The sequence below is a fragment of the Lygodium microphyllum genome, chromosome 22 (genome assembly GCF_053477565.2).
Source record: "Lygodium microphyllum isolate KBCC chromosome 22, Lygodium_microphyllum_v1.1.10, whole genome shotgun sequence".
Taxonomy (NCBI): Eukaryota; Viridiplantae; Streptophyta; class Polypodiopsida; order Schizaeales; family Lygodiaceae; genus Lygodium; species Lygodium microphyllum.
This window is the reverse complement of record NC_141156.1, coordinates 132,641,958-132,661,983: the sequence shown is the minus strand read 5'-3', so window position 1 is coordinate 132,661,983 and position 20,026 is coordinate 132,641,958. Positions and strand designations below refer to the sequence as shown.

Genomic DNA, 20,026 nt, shown 5'->3' with positions numbered 1-20,026 from the left:
TATTGTGTTTTAGTAGTGCTTCTACAATTTGTTTTTTGTCTGTGCAAACCCTAGCATATGTTCATAGTCTTATTCAGCAAACACAGCCTTTTTTGGCAGATTTTGAAGGATCAAAGATTTCCGACTTCTATCATTGGTAGGACAACTGTTAGGCAGCCACTCACTCAGTTGGCTGCATTATATGCTACTTATAGCCTATCTCTTGTTCCTGCTGCTCATCATCCTTCAGTCAGCTTTCTTCTCTTTCTGCTGGTTAATGTTGTAGCCTGTCACAATAAGTATGCTGATCATGGATCTTCTCCAGCCATCATCATCATCCTCTCTTTCCTCTCTCCTCAGTTAGATCTCTCTCCTGCCTTTGCAGTCTAATGCCCTCATTGACAAGGCTGTGACCACATGTGCAGGGGCTTGTATTTGGCCTTCTTTGTATTCACTTCGTTGTTTGTTTCCTTGATCATCTGTGTTCTCCTTCTTTTTCTGTCTTCTTGCTTCTGTACTGTGCACTTGCACGTCCTTGTGCCTTATATTTGTGTACTTGTCTCTCTCTATCTCTTGCTTTTGTTTCTCACATGCATCTTTTATGCTATCAGCAAGCTTTTTACAGGGCGACACATCTTAGTGCCTGAAGTTCATCTATTTGAGTTTGTGGGTGGAAGCGTGAGAATGTGTTTAAAAGACTTGGTTGGACCTTAAATTTGGCATGCTAAAGCAGCTTTCCTATACACATCACCATGTTTTCACCCTTATATAATGTGTCAAATTGGTTTGGCCAGCTTGCCTGAAATGTCTCAACCTTGGTCTTTGAATTGTTATTGAGAACAGAGCTGAGGATCCACCACTAGTTATTTATCCATACAATGTGCGCAACGTGGATAATCTCTGTTTGATATCTAGACTTTCTTGGTGATTTGTGGTTGTACATAGAAGGAAGCTTGTAAATGCGGAGGGGATGCTTTTCTTTGCAAACTAAGTGTGTCCTCACTCTTCCAAACCTAGAATTACTAATGCTGATCCAGATAATCATGGAACTGTCTAAAAAAAGTCTTTCGCACTACAGCACAACCTTGGTAGAATCTGTTTTTCCTTTGGCAGCTGTCCTCTTATTAATTCAAAGCTTGCCTAACACATGCATTCTCTCTGCAGAAAATTGTGCACCTTGCAAACAAGGGACAATCAGTTTATAGCTTGACAATATTCTCAAATTTGACTACATTTCCTAGATATCTTTGAGATTGTATATGATTTACCTGTCCTGTTTACAGTTGTACAAAAATGGTCTTCAAAGAGAGCTATTTTTGCCATGTATTGATCTTATAAAGCATCACTGTGAAGTTCATGCTTTCCACCCAGGATCTCCAGATTATCGACTTATAGGTGCCCGTCCGGATGGATCTAGGTACTTGATAGCATGCTAATTTTCCTTAATTTTTTAACAAGCTGCTTTCTCCTTTGATATCAAAATGTTGTTGTTTTAGTGCCCTTTCCACTGTCTGGTACAAGCCTTTAAATGAGGAGACTAAAGCACTGTTCGAGCAAACTTTTGCTGGTCTTGCAGGAGAAAGGCCTATAGAGCCTACTGTTTTGAGAGAAGGCTCTCGCTCAATAAAAGGTTACTGTTTCTTTCATTGTTCAATTGAATAAATTCCACACACCTGGTGAAGCCTTTTGAAGTCCTATTTCTATTTAAGATATGACTTTGTATTGTTGTGGTGCAGTTCCTAAGGCAGCTGGTGGCATTGCTTGCTTCAGTTTTGAGGAACTTTGTGGGACGCCAAAGGGAGCTTCCGATTATCTTGCTATTGCTATGTCTTTCCATACAGTTTTTGTTGCCAACATTCCTCAGATGACATCTTCTCATAATGAGTTGGTAATCTTATGATATGTGCATTTCAGCAGGAGAGAAAAGTTGTTGTTTGACCTTTCTATTTGAACCACACATTTATTTGATGCAGGTAAGGAGATTTATCACTCTGATTGACGTGCTTTATGAACAGGTAACAAGTGCAGTGTTTTCGATGGATGTAATGAGTAACAGGAGTTCGAAAGTTAACTATTGCCTCATCTCTCACAGAAGGTGAAGCTGATAGCCAGTGCCGAGGTGGAGCCAAGGGATTTGTACCAGCCTAGGTGTGCTTTAAGTAAAACCAGGCAAAAGTTATTGTACGATTCATCTTAAAAGCTGTTAAATGCATGAAGAATGGTCTTTGGCCAAAGTAATTTTTACTTCAGAGCGGTTGATTTAGCATGACCTAACTTGCAGGACATCATTTGTGGAGCTTTCTCTGCTTTTTCTACAAAAGCCTTCAACTTGGCCAACAGGAGAATTTTCTTTTTGTTGTCTAAGCACAATTTTCAGCCTTTGTAGGTGGTGTGAAGACAACATTTTGATGGCCATTAGTGCTTTGAAGGTCCCCTGAGACCATAGTGAGCCAGAAATTTTTTTGAGTGTCCTCAGAGAATGAAGAAACATTTTGGCTGGGCCTTTTCACAAAGTCTCTAGTTTTACATAGAGACTAGGGATTTTATAACTTTTGTAAACTTGAGTTGTGTTCAGCAGTTGGTTTGTATCATAAAGTTGGTTAGTTCTATGCTAACAGTAGTCTGTCAGAAGTGGATGCAGCAATGGAAGTGTGAAAGAATGCTGAAATAGACTGCTCAACGCAGGAGAGAAGAGAAAAGAGAAACATTGCAAAAGAAAAGAACACTGCACAAAGAACTCAGAAGCAAAGAGATGCTCAGGAAATGGAATCCATATACCAACTCATGAGACAATACAGATTCAACATGAGTGATTGGTTGTGAAGGCACTAGCACTAGCTCCCTCTCTCCACTAGAACCTGTAGGTGGTAATACACACACTATATCTGTGGGGGAGGGAGTGACCAAAATATATAGGTCAAATCCATGCCATAAATTATGTCAGGTCAGCCAGCGTTAAATGCTGGTTGTCCAGCAAGAAATGCCTCAAACAACATGAAAATGACAAAGATAAAATGCCTAAAATATCTAAGATGTGCCCAGCCCACTCTGGCATGCACAAACTCGCACATGAACTGATATATCCGCTAACACCCTCTCTCAAATCATGGGTGATCTAGTATAATATAATGATACAATGATAGGAACCCATCATAGTCCATACAACAATAACCACTAGAAGAGAACCGTGGATAACCAAGTAGGGAGTGACTAGCTTACCACCAAGATGCTTTGGAGAGAATCTGAGGTTAAGAATTTCTGCATTATACTTTCGTGGAGAGGGCTTAAGAACAGTCATGTAAGTTGGGGAAGAATTAAGAGAAAATATATATTCTGCAAATTCTTCCTTACTATTCCCGATTATCTCCTTGTATTTCCCTTTGTTATGCATCGTGTAAAGAATTTCCAAATCTTTTTGGGTTAAGGGATTTAATGAATTACAAGAAGAAGTAGACAGTAGCTCCTTATCTGTACCTTTGACAAGATCTCGAGTCGGAGATACCAGATCTTGGTTCTTCAAGACACAAGTAGTTGGACCACAAGCAGTGGTAGATAGTGACCTCCTTTCGTTTTGTTGGCTAGGATCTTCTTTGTCCAAATTCTTTTTAATATTTGTCAACAATGCCTTTAAAATAGTACATGTGACTATCCTGTCACCAATGTTGTAGAACATAAATGACCATGAATTCCTCGCCTTTGGCTAGACAGCTAAAGTGTCCGCTCATGTGAACTCGAACTAGGAGCTAAGCTTGCTTTCTATTAAAAAGCTCATCATAAACATGGATGTCAATCCTAGCTCTAGGATTTGGCTTGCGAAACGTCAGTTGATGCGTCAAGGTGACCCCTCTTTGGATCTTGTGCACATGTATACCTATATAGATAAGGCACAATTGCCCCACCTCACCAACCTCTCACACTCTCTCTTTGGCATTGGAGAGTTGTAAGGGATGTTTTGTATCGCCTATACTGGCAACCTAGACAAGAGGCAAGACCCTAAACCTCGACCTAGAGATAAGGAAAAATCACTTAGAGAGTCATCACCCTTCATCATTGTCTACGCTTGCTCCTTTTGTAAGGTTGCTAATGTCCTGTAGTCCTTCCGGAGGTGTCCCTTCTTGCCACAATAATAGCAATGAGACTTCTTTTTCTTTTGCCGCATGTCACCCCTCTTTGAAACTGGAACATCTAGAACACCAAGAGATAGCATTCCCATTGAAACCTCAATCTTAATACAACAAGTCTCCAACATAACACTCGTAGATGAGTAAATAATATTTGCATGTTGACGATGAGTAGGAGATGATGGAGGAGCCATGATGAGGGAGATACAGAGAAGATGAATAAAGGCAAGGGATCTTTAGGGATAAAAGTATGCTAAAAAATATAGACTCACAAGGATTGCATGAGTTCAAAGCAATAAGAAAGCATGTAGAGAAAAGATCAACAATAACCAGAGTGTAGTGATAAGAACATGACAACTAGATACACATGAACTCTCTCTAAAGCTGAGTAGTGTATCATAAAGTGAAAATATAGACTAGAAACAACCTGAACTAGTCTGAAATACTGTCCTCCAGCCTTGCACAAGGACAAACAATCGAAACACAGAGGCGGATGGTAAAATGCAGTCAGTAGTTGTAGTAAATGTAGTCAACCTGCTGGAAAACAGGCCGCCTCAGCATGCTTTCCAAAAATGCAAGAGAGAAAGGGTCACCCTCTTCTCTTCAGTATGAGATCAAGGTTTGGCGACACCCTTAGCATGTGCGAGATGTGGAGAGTTAGATAAGAACTAGAGGTAGTGTCTATGGGATTGCCTTAGAGATCAGGAGATGTGAAGGAGAACTCTCAGGATGTTCTTTTATGGCACAACTCCTAGGGGGTAGTAGCTTGGGTCACTGACAATTTAGTATATGGTTATGAGAACTTTCATGGGAGCCATTCATTTTTCAATGTTGGCCAACACTTGAGCAATATTCCCACTCTAAACTACACTTGAGTAATATTTCCACTCTAAACCACTTTATACATGAGCTTTGAGTTCATCCTGAAAGCTATACCCATATATTTGACCTTTGGTCACATGCCTAGTGTCTTTGAGCCATGCTGGCTTTTGATTAGCCTGTAAGCCATGCATATGCACTTTTGAAACATGTTGTGGTTTGGGTCCTTGAGCTTCTTGGTTGACCATGTCATGACTATCCTCACGTTGCACTTCTCTCACTTATGTATCTCCTTTTTCGAATCATTGTACGTGACTAGACACTACCTCCTTAAGGTAAGACCTTTCCATTTTTTCAGACCTCAAGTATGTAAGTGTGTGTGTCAAAGTTGTGAACACATTTTACACCTACCAACATTTAATAAGGATCAAAGGTTTGGGGGAAAACCTAGGCCTATATAATGAGGCCCTAACCATTGTTCTTTCATCAACATCTATCACATCAATCTATTCAGCTTGTTGTGTACATGCAAGAGTTTTGTTGGAGGAGGTGCTGAAAGTCAGCCATTAGTCTCCATGGTAGCACAAGAAAGGCATTGATCAAAGAACAAAGGCACCTTTACTTCCTAAAAGTCCCGTGCTCCCACAAAAATTTATTCCACACTCTCACCCAATAGCATTGAATTCAGTCAATGGTAGATCTGTGAAAGCACCGGGATCTTGCTCATAAAGAAGAAAATGACTCCTCTTTCATAAGATGCCGAGAAAGAATGCAACACCATCTTGGTATCAATAGCTGCATTTAAAACATCCTTCCGATCCTCATCGGAGAATGCTTCACAGTTGTGTTGAATGTAATCATCTAGGAAAGTATTGCCAAATTCCAATAAGTGTTCCCAATCCAGGTCTTGAGAATCCTCAGTGGTGGACATGACCTGCACATAGGAGCGCACCCATTGAACCGCTGATCAATTTGTGGCACTTCATGAGTTTCTTCCGTCAAAGCACTAGAGGCGTGTTTGCTGTGTTTAATCAATGGCTGCGAATTGAGACCAGGCAGAACCTCAGAACAGGGGGCCACCATCTCAGTATAGGGAACCATTTCTTCCCCTTCTTCAGCATCTGAATCAGGTCCCAAAGCCTCCACCACCTGGTCGATAAAAGCAGTGTTTAACTCGTACATGTCTGCTGCAAATCAAATTGACAGCACGGTTTTTACTTGTTTGTCTCCTCCTCAGGCCATACAACACACCAAATGGGTCACCAGGAAGTACTGTCAATATGAGGGTCCTCTCTCGTAGTTGAAGTGTCTTGTTTTGGGCCACACAGTCCCTACACGGGACCTACTAAGAATGGGAATAGGTCTGCTCAGCCTGCGAAGAACTGCACAGGCTGTACAGGTTGCTCAAGGTTGTGCTTTTCCCAATGTGCAGGGCAGGAGGGTGCGAAGCAACACCTGATGTGGCGCCAGGGTTGTCCACGTCTGACAGATGGGTCAACCTGTCCGACCTGTCCTGCCCTGTCCTCTGTGTCCGGTTCCGTCCGGACCCGCTCGGTCTGTTTCCTGCGAGCCGTCCGACTGCGCTCCGTCACCCGTCCGATTGCGCCCTGCCTTCACCCGTCCGTTCCCTGCGGCCTGTCTGACTGCGCCCCGTCACCAGTGACTGTTACACCTGGGCCTTGCGGCCAATAAAGTTGTAAACGGTCACTTTTTTGACCGTTTTCAGGCAGCTAAGGCCCAGGCCCGTTTTTCTTTTCTTTCTTATCTTTCTTTTCGTTTTTCTTTCTTACGTTTCTTTTCTTTCTTTTCTTTCTTACCTTTCTGTTTCTTTTCTTTCTTTTCTTTCTTTCTTTCTCACAGACCCAAGAGAAAATATTAAAGATTCTCTCTTTTTTTTTTTTTTCGTAAAAGATTAAAGATTCTCTCTCTCTCTCTCTCTCTCTCTCCCCCAAGGGCCAACCCTAAACTCCAAAGCACTCTCCCTTTCTATAAAATCTCCCCTCTCCCACCATCTCATTCATCCTTTCAAGTTCTCCACCCCTCCCACTCCTTTCAAGCTTTGCATCCCTCCTACTCTCTCAAGCTCTCTCCTTGAGTCCTCCCTTAACCTCTCAACCCTTCCAAGTTCCAACCTCCTCCTTCATTAAGCTATAGCCTCTCTCTACTCCCTCAAGCTCCTTACTCCTTCAAGCTCTCTACTCTTTCCGCTCCTTTCTTCAATCATCTTACCCTCCACCCATGACCCTCTAGGCTCTCTCTATACATCATCAATGGCACCCCCTCTCCATGAGGCTTTTCGCTTGCATTGTGCCTACTTCGAATGAGTGAAGGAGAAATCCAATACTTGCAAGTGGCAATGCAAGTATTGTCCAAAGCTCCAAATCTCATCCACCATGCCCCGGTATTCCCGATGATGTCTATGAAGATTGTCGTCGGGAATACTTGCCATTGAAGCGACGCAAAGGCCTTTCAGGGGCAAGTGAGGAGGTGATCTCTCCCGACCATGAGGTCTTGGATGTGGAAGCTGATTCCACTCCAACTGTCTCGGTTTCTTCCGTTGGAGGGGCCTTTTCTATCCCATCTAGAAAAAGCCATTCGAGTGGTGCACCTATGCCCAAGAGACAAGCTACTCTTGCCCAAGCAACGGGGCAAGTTTTCGGTCCTCTCTCCTTTCTCAAGGAGAGGCAAAGACAAGCGGAAATAGAGATTGCACACACCATAATTGAGTGCAATCTCTCTTTCCATATTATCAAAGTGGATCGATGGAAGTGGATGGTGAAAGCCATTGCCGCTGTTGGTCCATGCGAGGGATGGTACGGTGTCATGTACAATGACATACGTACCAAGAAACTCGATGAGGAGAGAGAGAATTTATAAGTTCCTTGAGCCTGTGTGTGCCGGTTGGGCGAAGTATGGATGCTCTATCCTATCCGATGGATGGAGTGACCGCCAAAAAAGGGGGATCAACATTCTCATCTCTTGTCCACTTGGCACATACTTCCTACGAGCGGTGGATGCAGGCAGAAGGAGAAGGAGAACCACGAGCTCGTTCATGTATCGACATATACGGCAAGACATCATTGAGGTAATGCTTCTAAATCCATTATTTTGTAATCTCTTCTTTTAACCTCCCAAATTTATTCTAATTTCATCGTGTATAATCTTGTAGGTTGGGCCACAAAATGTGGTGTAAGTTGTCATGGACAACGCCTCGAATTGTGCATCTATGGGGCGGAAACTTGAGGCCGAGTTTCCATCCATAGTATGGACACCATGCGCTACACATTGTCTAGATCTTCTTATGGAAGATATAGAAAGTTGAAGTGGGTGGCGAGGATTGTCAACGATGCTTGCACAATCGTTGGCTTTGTCAACTCCAAGGTTCGAGTTCTTGCGATATATCACTCATACTTGGAATTGGAGTTGAAGAAGCCCTCGAAGACTTGGTTTGTGGCCATGTGGCTTCTCCTCAAGCGTCTCTATGACGTTCATAACAAGCTACAAAAAACAGTTTTGTCAGATGAGTTTAAGGAATGGCTTGAAGGGGAGTCCACATCAAACCAAGTGGAAGCAAAGGCCGTTCAAAGGCTTTGCTTAAAGGAGGAATTTTGGATGGATGTGAGGGGCATTATCATTGCCGTCACTCCCATCGACAAGGTGCTTCGCATGATGGACGTGGAGGGGGCTACTGTTGGCCTCCTCTATCATCTTATGATGGATGCGATGGAGGAGATACAATCATCGACCATCTTGGATGGGGAGGCCTATTCTTCATGGTATTGTTTTTATTTTTATTTATTTTTAATGATTCATGTTTCTTTTTAGTTTTAGAATCTATATTTCATATTGTCTCAGACTTTCTTTTCAAAATTCACCTCTAAATCTCCCTCTAAATCTCTATCATCTTACACCTACTGTAGTGATATCTTGGATACCACCCCTAAAAGAGATGACATTCTCTTTTTGATAAAGAAAATATGGGAGTGGATGAAGCGAGCCATACATGGGTTTGTGGCACTCTTACATCCCGCCTTAAAAAAACCCTCTCTCTTTATGGATGCCAATGTCCTTGCCAATCGTGATGCCTTTCTTCCAAAGGCTTTGACGGAAGAGCACCATGGTGCCTTTCTCCAGGAGCTTATTAATTATAGCGATCAAAGGGGCAGTGCTTTCGCATCTACCATTTGTTGGAAGCGAGAATCGTTAGTGAAGCCTCTTTTTTGGTGGGAGTTATTTGACTATCAATTGTCTCACCTCCAAAGAGTGGCCTTACGCATTTTTGCACAGGTTTGAAAATCTCTTATTTTTTTTCATTTAATTCTAGTTACAACTTACAACTTGCAAACTTAAAGTTTAAACTTACTTTTTCTTCACATGGTTTAGGATTGTTTATTGGGTGCATGTGAGAGGAATTGGCCCGCCTATTCCCTCCTGCACACCAAAATTCGTAACAAGCTTAGCACACGACAATTGGAGCGACTAATTTATTGTCGCTCCAATTTACGCATGCTACGCAATATGCATGAGATATCTATGGCAAGACAGGTATCTTATATCTAATTTTTATACTTTTTAATTCATAACTTTATTCATAGATTATAAAATATATTTAAAGAATTTTCACTTGTTTAATCTAAGTTCTTCATTCGTTTAAATGTATAGATAAATGTGGATTCACTCAAGCTTTCCGCTAGTACACTTAAAAGTGTGACTTGCAAGAGAGACTTGGAGGAGGAGCAAATTTTTAGGGAGCTTTACTTGGAGCTCGAGGAGATAGACCGGCGGGTCTCTCGCACTCGTGCACGGCATGCCCGTGTTGTTATTCACCCTCACGCTGGTAGTAATAGAACTTCTACTTCGGCATCCACATCGGCTGCCCGTGATGCTTGTGGGGCCCTTAGATGCTACACGAGGCATGGGAGTGGCTCGAGAAGTACTCCTAGTTCAGCCCAGGAGGACATACCTATCACTGCCTCTCACCTAGAGCTTAGAGAGCCTGAGTATGATGACGAGGGCAATGTTATTAGTGAGGGTGATTTTGTTGAGGAGGGTGATGGCTCCTCAAGCGGTGACGAGGACGCTTTCACCTTCGATGCCGAGAGTGATATGAGCACCTAGAGTAATCATGTATCTTAATTCTGATTGAGCCATGGATGATGGCTTTTATCTTGATCCATTTTTGTATGCTTTTTGTATGAGATTGCACATTTGGCTCATAATAAAGTTGTTGGTTTCATTATTCATTTTACACAGTACACTCTCGAGTCTTGTTTCAACTCTCTTGTGCACTTTTGGCTTGAATCTCTAAGTTTATGATTTAACTTGTAAGTCAAAACATTAAGCATAGATTTATATGTATTTTTTATTTCATTGGATGTAGGTCCAAGATTTATTAGTCCGATTACTACCGTACTACCATCGGACTGTACTAATCGGACGCCATTGAATGTGACAACCATGTGTGGCGCAAGTCATAGCACCAGGCGGGACACTGTTAAGGCTGGTGCTTCTCCAGAAACAGGGCTGCATGGCAGCGTAGTGATTAGGCAGTAGTCTTTGTTGCTCTTACTTATGTGTTCTCCCTCTCTCTGTTGCATTGGCGCACAGCCTATCCTACACGCTACCAGAATAGGCCTCAAACTGCCTAGAGATGGAGCAGGTGGCATGACTCTCCCTCTCTCTCTCTCTCCCTCTAGCAGGTCGGTTGTCACTACAGCAGGGTGTTGTTTCTATAGATGGCAAGAGACGTGATCTACAGGTCACAATGGCAGCAGTAGAGGGGTCAGAATTTAAGGTTGTTAGATTGTTTGCCATCGCCCCTCTCTCTGCATGTCCATCTATTCTCTCTCTCTCTCTCTCTCTCTCTCTATCATTGATGACAAGGCAGTTGAATAGGGACGTACGGCTTATGAGAAAACACATCAAAGATATGGATGATAATACGTGTCACCAAGTGGTGATACTTTTTACAATTGCTTTTCTTATTTACTTATATAAATATTTTATTTTTCTTTTCTTTTGTTGTTATTGCTTCTTACTCCCAGAGTTCTCTTGGAATAAGCCGGCATCTTTGCATGGCCAGAAGAGGCAGCCATTGGGACAAATTGGACTAATGGTTTGTCTGAGCCTTTGGACTAGTTCCATATTGAATGGGCATTGAAGAATAGAATGCCAGTGGTTTGGGACTATGTGCTTAGCCATTGGAGATGATACAGGACAATGAGCCTGGCCAAGACAGAAGATGCAAATGTGAGAATGCTCACGGAATGAAAGTCACCATAACTGAGCCACATTACACTTTTTGATATGGTCACAATGACAAAAGTTGCTCAGAACAACTTGAGGAATGCAGGGGTCACCATCCCTAAAATTTAGGGAGTTACTATTTTTGGACCCGAGAATCTGTTTGCGTCATTATCTTTGTTTTTGCAGGAGGATTAATTCTCCAGTTTGTGCCGAGGTCAAAATTTGCACCGATCATGGAGAATTATAGACCAGAAGGTTTAAACGGGAAAATTGTTACATGTACGCCATGTGGCACAAATTCCACAGAGAGAGAGAGAGAGAGAGAGAGAGAGAGAGAGAGAGAGAGAGAGAGAGAGAGAGAGAGAGAGAGAGAGAGAGAGAGAGAGAGAGAGAGAGAGAGAGAAAGAGAGCATTAAAAAAAACGTAATAGGCATAAAAGGCAGATGGGAGAATGAAGTTTTGAGGAGTTGAGGGCAGATTGTTGCAAGAAAATCAGCCATGAAGAGTACTTCTACGTCTCTGACTCAAGTATGGAGGTAGAGCTTGCTCCCTCTGATCAACTCTCTCTCTATTCTCAAAGGAAATGCTTCCCATGATGGACCGATTCCATCGAAGGTACAATTCTACGTTTTCTCTGAAATTCTGCACATGAATCATTGAGTATTGGTCACAGAAAATGCAGGACATGCTAGACAGTAAGAACAGTGAATTCAGAGATCTGCAGATTGTAATTCTGCACACGGATCATTGAGTTTTGGTCACATGCTGAACGGTAAGGACACTGAATTCTGCACATGTTGGACAGTAAGAACAATGAATTCTGCACATGCTGGACAGTAAGAAAAGTGAACTCTGGATATGCTGGACAGTAAAAACAGTGCTGGACAGTAAGAACAGTGAATTCAGGACATGCTGGACAGTAAGAACAATGAATTCAGAGATCTGCAGACTATAATTCTGCACATGAATCATTGAGTTTTGGTCCTAGAAAATGCTTTCCTAAAAGGGATGTTGATCTGGACATGCTGTACTGTTCTTATGCAGCTGGGATTTACTTAGAAGAGATGAAAACCAACAGTTCACACGGTATGTATTTTGGAACATTATCATTTTTGTAATTTTCCATCTTTTAATTGATAAAGAAATATTGAGAGGGGCGCCGGTCTTCAGGGCCAATCTGGTGTTGAGCAAGGGAGTGAGGTCTCTGCTTATGTGTGTGTGTGTAAAGACCACGTGTTAATTGAAGGAACTACCGCTTTATGTGAGTCATAGACCGGTTTCATGGTTCCATCCTCGGGATTTGAATTTTTTTTGTAAGAATTGAAGCTCGGACAGTTTTGGGTGAAAAGGCCATATACAGGTTTTACAGAGATTATAGGATGAGAGAGATGGCAGACGTGGATAAAGGCAAAGGAAAACTCCCTCACGAAGAAGAGAGTTCTTTTGCTCGTACACACCGAAGAGAGAGTATTGGTGCACATGTGTCAGTACCTTCTAGAACCGACATTGAACCACATGCTGAGCAGCAACAACAGGAGGACTTGTTTATGGCACAACTCCTTAGTATAGTTGGCTCTTTCAAACAGCTTGTAAAGGATCCCCGGATGCAAAAATTTTTGAAGTCACATAATGAGGATTCTCAAGCTGAGTCATCACATCATACCATGGAGTGCTCAAAAAGGCAAACTTCTAATGTGTGTGAGCATGTGGAAAAGACACCAAACATGGAGATAGGTCCAGTGCAACAAGAAGCACGAGCACAGGACTACGGAGTGAATGGTCAAGGCAGTAATGCACGAGTGGCACAGCAGACTATTCCTCCTCAGTTTGCTACCTATCCTAGTTACTTTGGTGATGGGTCAGTTTTTCAAGCAATGGCTGGATTACCCACGGGTTATCAGGAATACTTGCCTAGAGGGCCACCAAGAATGAATCCTATTGAGGCAGTGAACCCACTTTATGCTAATATTGGTCTACAGCCCGGTTATCAGACTCTGCAGAGTCCTTATTTGATGCTTGGAGTACAAAATGCAGCTGCTGGTTTTTTTCAGCCTAGTGGACATATGGCAGCTAAGAGAGGCGAAATGAATGCTGATAATGCGCATAAGGGATTCCCCTTTTTACAGTCACCTGTCTATGACAACTTGACACCAAAAAGTGCAAAGCCTAAAGACTATAAAGAGGGTGGTCAAGCAATAAAGTTTGAAACCTTCAGTGGTATGCAAGATAAGCTAAAAGCTTTGACATTTATATAGCAGTTTGATGCAGCTTACACAGGAGGGAATTTTATTGAGACTTCTAAGGTGCAGAAGGCTGCAACTTTTTTAAAGGTAATGCTTTGCAGTGGTGGAACATATTGTTGATGGAAGGATATGCATCTGCCACTTGGGTCCATTTTAAACAGTTGTTTGCAACCTCATGGTTAACTAACACGTTTGAAGTAGATGTCATGACTGCATGGCATAAATTGGACGCCGCAAATTGTACGGATTTAGAGGAGTACAATAAGAAATTTTGGGAAGCACCTTTGCCTGTGAGTTCTTATAGGACAGTGCCCCTGTCAGAACAAATTGAAAAGTACCGTTGCGGCTTGCCCGAAGTCATAGGGATTATTGTACCAAGACTAGGGTTACAAATATGGTACAGTTAATTGAAAATGTTGGTGTGGCAAATGCATTGTTGAAAGGAAAAGCTGACAGCTTTAAAGGCACTGTAAAGAAGGATTCTCAATTTAAGCAGGATCGTGGCAAGAAGAAGAAGAAATTTCCAGGAAAGACCAGCTTTACAAAGAAGTCTTTTTGGAAGAAAAGATTTTAGCAGTAACCTCAGACTTCTTTTAAACAGGGTAAAGGATAGAAGAGGCTACTCTTTGGCAAATCATTTGAAGAAAGAAAGGCTTTAATAATGGCTGGTAAATGCTTTATATGTGAATACAAAGGCCATATTGCTTCTAAGTGACACAGGTTAATGAGCTTTTAGAGAAGGGACTAATTCAGCCCAGTAGTTCTCTGTTTTGTTCACCTGTGTTGTTAGTTTAGAAAATGGACGGCTCTTGGCGAATGTGTATTGACTACAGAGTCTTGAATAAGAACACGATCAAGAATAGGTTTCCGAATCCGAGGATAGATGACATTCTTATTCGATTACAAGGAGCATGAATGTTTAGCAAGATAGATTTGAAAAGTGGGTACCATCAAATCAGAATCAAGCCAGAGGATATCCATAAGACTGCTTTTAGAACGATATTTGGTCTCTATGAATTTTTAGTCATGTTGTTTGGATTGGCCAATGCTCTTGCTACGTTTAACAGGATGATGGATAGAATTTTTTACCCTTATCAAAGTTCCGTTGGCACATTCTTTGATGCTATGATTATCTTTTCAAAGAATGAAGAGGAGCATAGAAAACACCTAGTTGCAGTTTTTATTGAGCTTAAGCGTAACAGATTGCTCATTAATGGTAAGAAGAGTGAATTCTTTTTGGAAGAGATTCACTTCCTTGGGCACATAGTTTCTAAAGATGGTGTGAAGATGGATCTTGCAAAGATAGAAGCAATTGTCTCTTGGCCAGACTTGAAAACGGTTCATGATATCCGCAGTTTTCTTGGCGTATGCTCTTACTATAGAAGATTTGTAAGACACTTTGCAGAGATTGCTTCTCCTTTACATGCGCTTGAAAAGAAGGATGTCAAATGGCAATGGACTGACAAGAGAAATCAACATTTAGATGTTTGAAGGGGAAAATGACTACAGATCCAGTATTTATTTTGCCAGATTTGTCTAAGCCATTCGTAGTGCAGTGTGATGCATGTGGAAACAACATTGGTGCTGTATTAATACAGAATGGCTGAGTTGTGGCATATGAGAGTAGATTACTTTCTGTCATTGAAAGGACTTGCTAAATTTATGAGAAAGAATTATTGGCTGTGATCCATGTACTGTCTAGTTGGAAGCACTTTTTGCTTGGTGCTGATTTTGTAGTGCAAACGGATCATCAAACACTTAGATACTTTCTCACACAGGCTAAATTGTCAGAGAAACACATGCGTTGGGGAAATTTCCTATCTATGTTTCATTTTCAGATAGTGCATGTGGAAGGCAAGAAGAATGTAGTTGCAGATGCTTTATCTCGTAAACCACAGGTGTCAGCTGTTTCAATTCCTTATCACCATGAATTGGATGATATGAAAGAGCAGTATGCTGATGACGAAGATTTCTCTGAAATCTATGAACAGTTGATCAATGGTAAACATCATGATCATTATGTGTTCAAAGAAAACTTTATCATGATGCATGGAAGACTATGCATTACAAAACAATTAAGGTCAAAATTTTTATTGGAAAGTCATTCTCCACTGTATGCAAGACATCGTGGTATTGATGCTACAGTCAAAGCGTTGGAGACTTTCTTCTATTGGCTAGCCTTGAGATCTAATGTTGATGCATATGTCAAATCTTGCCTTGTATGTCAAAAGGTCAAATTTGATAGATAGAAGGCACCAGGGTTATTGCAACCACTGCCTATTCCAGAAAGGCCATGGGAAAGTATTGCCATGGATTTTATTCTCGATCTTCCAAGAACTTCTTCAGGGAATGATGAAATCTGGACTATCATTTGCAGATTTAGCAAACAGGCACATTTCATTCCTATAAGGAAAAAGATTAAGTCAGAACACATGGTAAAGATATTTATGCAAAATATCTTCAAGTACCATGGAATGCCACTGTCAATTGTGAGTGATAGAGACCCAAGAATGACTAGCTTGTTTTGGAAAGCATTGTTTGAAAACATGGGCACTACGCTGAAATTTTCATCTTCTTTCCATCCACAAATTGATGGATAATCTGAAGAAGCAAATTCAAGTGTTTTAGATCTAGTGAAGTGTTATGTTTCAGATCATAAGACTTCTTGGGAACACTACTTGCCATTGGTTGAGTACGCATACAATAATACTGTGCACTCATCTACTGGCAAAGCACCTTTTGAGATTGTGGAAGGTGAAAAGAAATTGCCTCCCATTTTGCAAACAAAAGATAACATCTTTGAAGCAAATCGTTATGTAAAAGATTGGGAAAAAAGCATATAAAGAGGTTAAGTATGCCCTAGAAAAGTCACAAGCTAAATAGAAAAGAGCTGCTAATAGTCATCGTCGGGAGCTCTTGTTAAAAAATGATGATTGGGTCTTATTGCGTTTTGAAAAGGCACGTTTGAGAAAATAGAAGGGCAAGGAACGTTTGTTTCCAAAGCTGAGTATGCGTTACTATGGCCGTTTTCAAGTCTCAGAGAAGATCAATGACATAGCATATAGGCTGAAATTGCAAGAAAATTGGAAAATTCATAATGCATTCCATGTGAGCCTATTGAGGTCTTTTATTTGTGAAGTGCCAGAAGATATGGTTCAAGAGGAACAACCTGAAGTAGAGGAATTAGATGAGATTCTAGTTCCTGAGCAAATCCTGGCACATAAGGATAGGAAAGTGAAAGATAGAGTTATAAGAAGATTTTTGATGAAGTTCAAGAACTATTCACCAATGGATGCCAAATGGATGGAAGAGGCTGAATTGACAGATTTGCCTGAGTTATTGCAAGTTTACTGAGAAGCTTTCTTATTGGAATCTACAGTGACTTAGAATGCTTTTTGAAGCAATGTACATTCTCTATTGTACAGTTGAATACTGCATCTCATTGAATAATGCATAATGTATGATTTACATTTAGCATTAACATGTGTATCATTGAGTGAAATCTCAGTACTTTGAAGTTGTATTTGTTACACTTTAGTTGAATGAATATGTATATTGTGACACTAATAGTTCACGCATACGTGCTATCGCCTTGTGTTGCATCCGGAAACATGTACATTAGAAAGGCTCCTAGTAATCATAGTTGGATACAGGATGTAATCCTCCACCTCCTATGTGAGACTTGAACTTACAATGACACAAATGGTAGTGGGAAAACTCCTACCATCGCCTTGTGTCATCTGTTAGCAAGTGATGCATGCGATGACACTAATAACATGGAGAATCTTGTTATTACTGTCATCCGTTAGCATGTGTGGCATGCAATCGAGGTTGCTTGCTTCTTTCAAGAGGGGGGTATGTCACTAGGTAGTGATACTTTTTACAGTTGCTTTTCTTATTTGCTTATATAAATATTTTATTTTTCTTTTCTTTTGTTGCTGTTGCTTCTTACCCCTAGAGTTCTCTTGGAATAAGCCGGGACTTTGTATGGTTAGAAGAGGCAGCCATTGGGACAAATTGGACTAATGGTTTGTCTGAGCCTTAGGAACGGTTCCATATTGAATGGGCACTGAAGAATAGAATGCTAGTGGTTTGAGATTGTGTGCTTAGCCACTGGAGATGGTGCAGGATAATGAGCTTGGCCAAGATAGAAGATGCACAGGTGAGAATGCTCACGGAATAAAAGTCACCATAATTGAGCCACATTACACTTTTTGATGTGGTTACAATGATAAAAGTTGATCAGAACAACTTGAGGAACGCAGAGGTCACCATCCCTAAAATTTAGGGAGTTACTATTTTTGGACCCCAGAATCTGCTCGCGTCATTATCTTCGTTTTTGCACGAGGATTAATTCTCCGGTTTGTGCCGAGGTCAAAATTTGCACCGATCATGGAGAATTATAGATCAGAAGCTTTAAACGGGAAAATTGTTACATGTGTGCCATGTGGCACAAATTCCCAAAAGAGAGAGAGAGAGCATTTAAAAAAACGTAATAGGCATAAGGGACAGATGGAAGAATGAAGTTTTGAGGAGTTGAGGGCAGATTGTTGCAAGAAAATCAGCCATGGAGAGTACTTCTACGTCTCTGACTCAAGTATGGAGGTAGAGCTTGCTCCTTCTGATCAACTCTCTCTCTATTCTCAAAGGAAATGCTTCGCACGATGGACCGATTCCATCGAAGGTACAATTCTGTGTTTTCTCTGAAATTCTGCACATGAATCATTGAGTATTGGTCACAGAAAATGTAGGATATGCTAGACAGATTGAACAGTGAATTCAGAGATCTGCAAACTGTAATTCTGCACAGGGATCATTGAGTTTTGGTCACATGCTGAATAGTAAGAACAATGTGTTGGACAGTAAGAACAATGAATTCTGCATATGCTAGACAATAAGAACAGTGAATTCAGGACATGCTAGATAGTAAGAACATCGAATTCCAGAGATCTGCAGACTGTAATTCTGCACACGAATCATTGAGTTGTGGTCACAGAAAATGCTTTCCTTAAAGGGATGTTGATCTGGACATGCTGTACTGTTCTTATGCAGCTGGGATTTACTCAGAAGAGATGAAAACCAACTCTTCACATGTTATGTATTTTGGAACATTATCATTTTTCTAATTTTCCATCTTTTAATTGATAAAGAAATACCGAGAGGGGCGCCGGTCTTCGGGGCCAATCTGGTGTTGAGGGAGGGAGTGAGGTCTCTGCTTATGTGTGTGTGTGTGTGTAAAGACCAGGCGTTAATTGAAGGAACTATCGCTTTATGTGAGTCATAGACTGGTTTCAATACGGAACTCTAACGGCTCAGTATGGACACACCTAGGGAGGATGGAGGATGTGATGGAGAATCATGGGCTGATTCTAGTCACAAAGACACATTAGAGTCTCAAGAGGGGACTACCTAGGGTACATGGATATATTTGGGAGTCCCCGTATAGGAGTTGCTTGAGACATTAGGGCACCGCCAGAGGATCAGGAATAGTGGCGGCATTGATTAGATAAAAGCTTTAGAATAGAATCTCCATCATGGCACAAGACCCTAATACATGATACATGTGGATCAAAGTGGAGATCTCTCATGACTGGATGCTATACATTTTCGCTCTATTACTTTTCTCCATGGGGGTTGAAATATATTACTAGAGAGCCCTAATAATAAGCAGGATGACAAGTGGAGGTTGTAGACTCATACGTCTACTTAGGGGTCACATTCACTGCATTAGTCGGGAGATTCGCCATGGCACACATAGCCAGAGATCGACTCACATGAGGATACATAGCATTAGCCATGATGGAGAGAGAGTGTCATCAAGCACTCTTCTAGGAGCCCTACACACGGAGGTGGCTATTTGACACATTGGTCACATCAGCCATGATATATGGTGCACCTATTTGGACCGCCGACCTAGCCACATACCTATGGACACAGATTGAGAGACCACATATGTTCTCACGAATGATCCGCAGCAATCCATCTGTATCACATGAGATTATTAGGGTTGGGTTTTGTTGGGGGTAAAGGCATTTGTGCCTACGCCGCCTGTGTATTCACTATACTGACAATTCTCACAAACCTGTACACTGTAGGTGGCGGGTGCCTATGACTATCACTTCATTCTTTATTCTTTCAATGGCATTTGAATAAGGGAAGGCCAATCACACATTGTGATTGTTGGAGTTTCCACATCTTCATACACACACACACACACACACACATATTCTCTCTCTCTCTTTGTGTTGCTCCTTCCCCCATAGGTCACATCTTTGGTGCTTCTTCTTGCTTGTGCTCTCACTTAGGCTTCTCCCTTCAATTGGTATCAAAGCATTGGTTCAAAGAGCTTCACTTCAACCCAAGATAAAGCTTTAGCTTAAAGGTTCCATGGTAGTTCAGTCCTTTTCTTCCCAAGGTATGAATCCTGCTCCCGCTTGTTCCCACCCATCGAGGCTTGCTCAAGGGGCCAAAGATACTTCGTTTACCATTGCCCAGGGCTCAGTGAGGAGCAGCAAGACCAGCAAACACATCAACATATTCAGTGTGATTTGTGCCTGTTCTCAGCCTCCTGTCCTTGGTCCTCTTGCAAGCACTGGTAGCTCTTGTAGCTCCTATGGT

The 20,026-nt window shown here is 41.5% G+C and overlaps 2 protein-coding genes and 1 pseudogene across 9 annotated transcripts in view; all 3 read left to right on the top strand.

The window, feature by feature from the left end:
* LOC148017636 (uncharacterized) overlaps positions 1-20,026 on the top strand; it is a 145,975-nt gene that overhangs the window by 99,578 nt on the left and 26,371 nt on the right. For 6 of the 8 annotated variants that reach the window (XR_015687957.1, XM_087663440.1, XM_087663441.1 and 3 more), the window contains 5 exons: positions 1,263-1,396; positions 1,476-1,609; positions 1,716-1,867; positions 1,953-1,994; positions 2,072-2,160. Coding sequence is in view for 7 of the 8 variants with exons in the window: in XM_087663440.1 (XP_087519566.1) it covers positions 1,263-1,396; positions 1,476-1,609; positions 1,716-1,867; positions 1,953-1,994; positions 2,072-2,160 (551 nt within the window). In the remaining variant the exon portion in view is untranslated. The remainder of the gene's footprint in view (positions 1-1,262; positions 1,397-1,475; positions 1,610-1,715; positions 1,868-1,952; positions 1,995-2,071; positions 2,161-20,026) is intronic. The other 2 variants (XM_087663438.1, XM_087663439.1) reach the window with 1 other exon arrangement.
* Positions 7,190-8,046, top strand: LOC148017638 (uncharacterized; annotated as a pseudogene).
* LOC148017637 (uncharacterized) lies at positions 8,841-10,038 on the top strand. Its single transcript, XM_087663442.1, has 3 exons — positions 8,841-9,206; positions 9,303-9,464; positions 9,582-10,038. The coding sequence occupies exons 1-3, from the start codon at positions 8,907-8,909 to the stop codon at positions 10,035-10,037; spliced, it is 918 nt and encodes a 305-aa protein (XP_087519568.1). The 5' UTR covers positions 8,841-8,906; the 3' UTR covers position 10,038.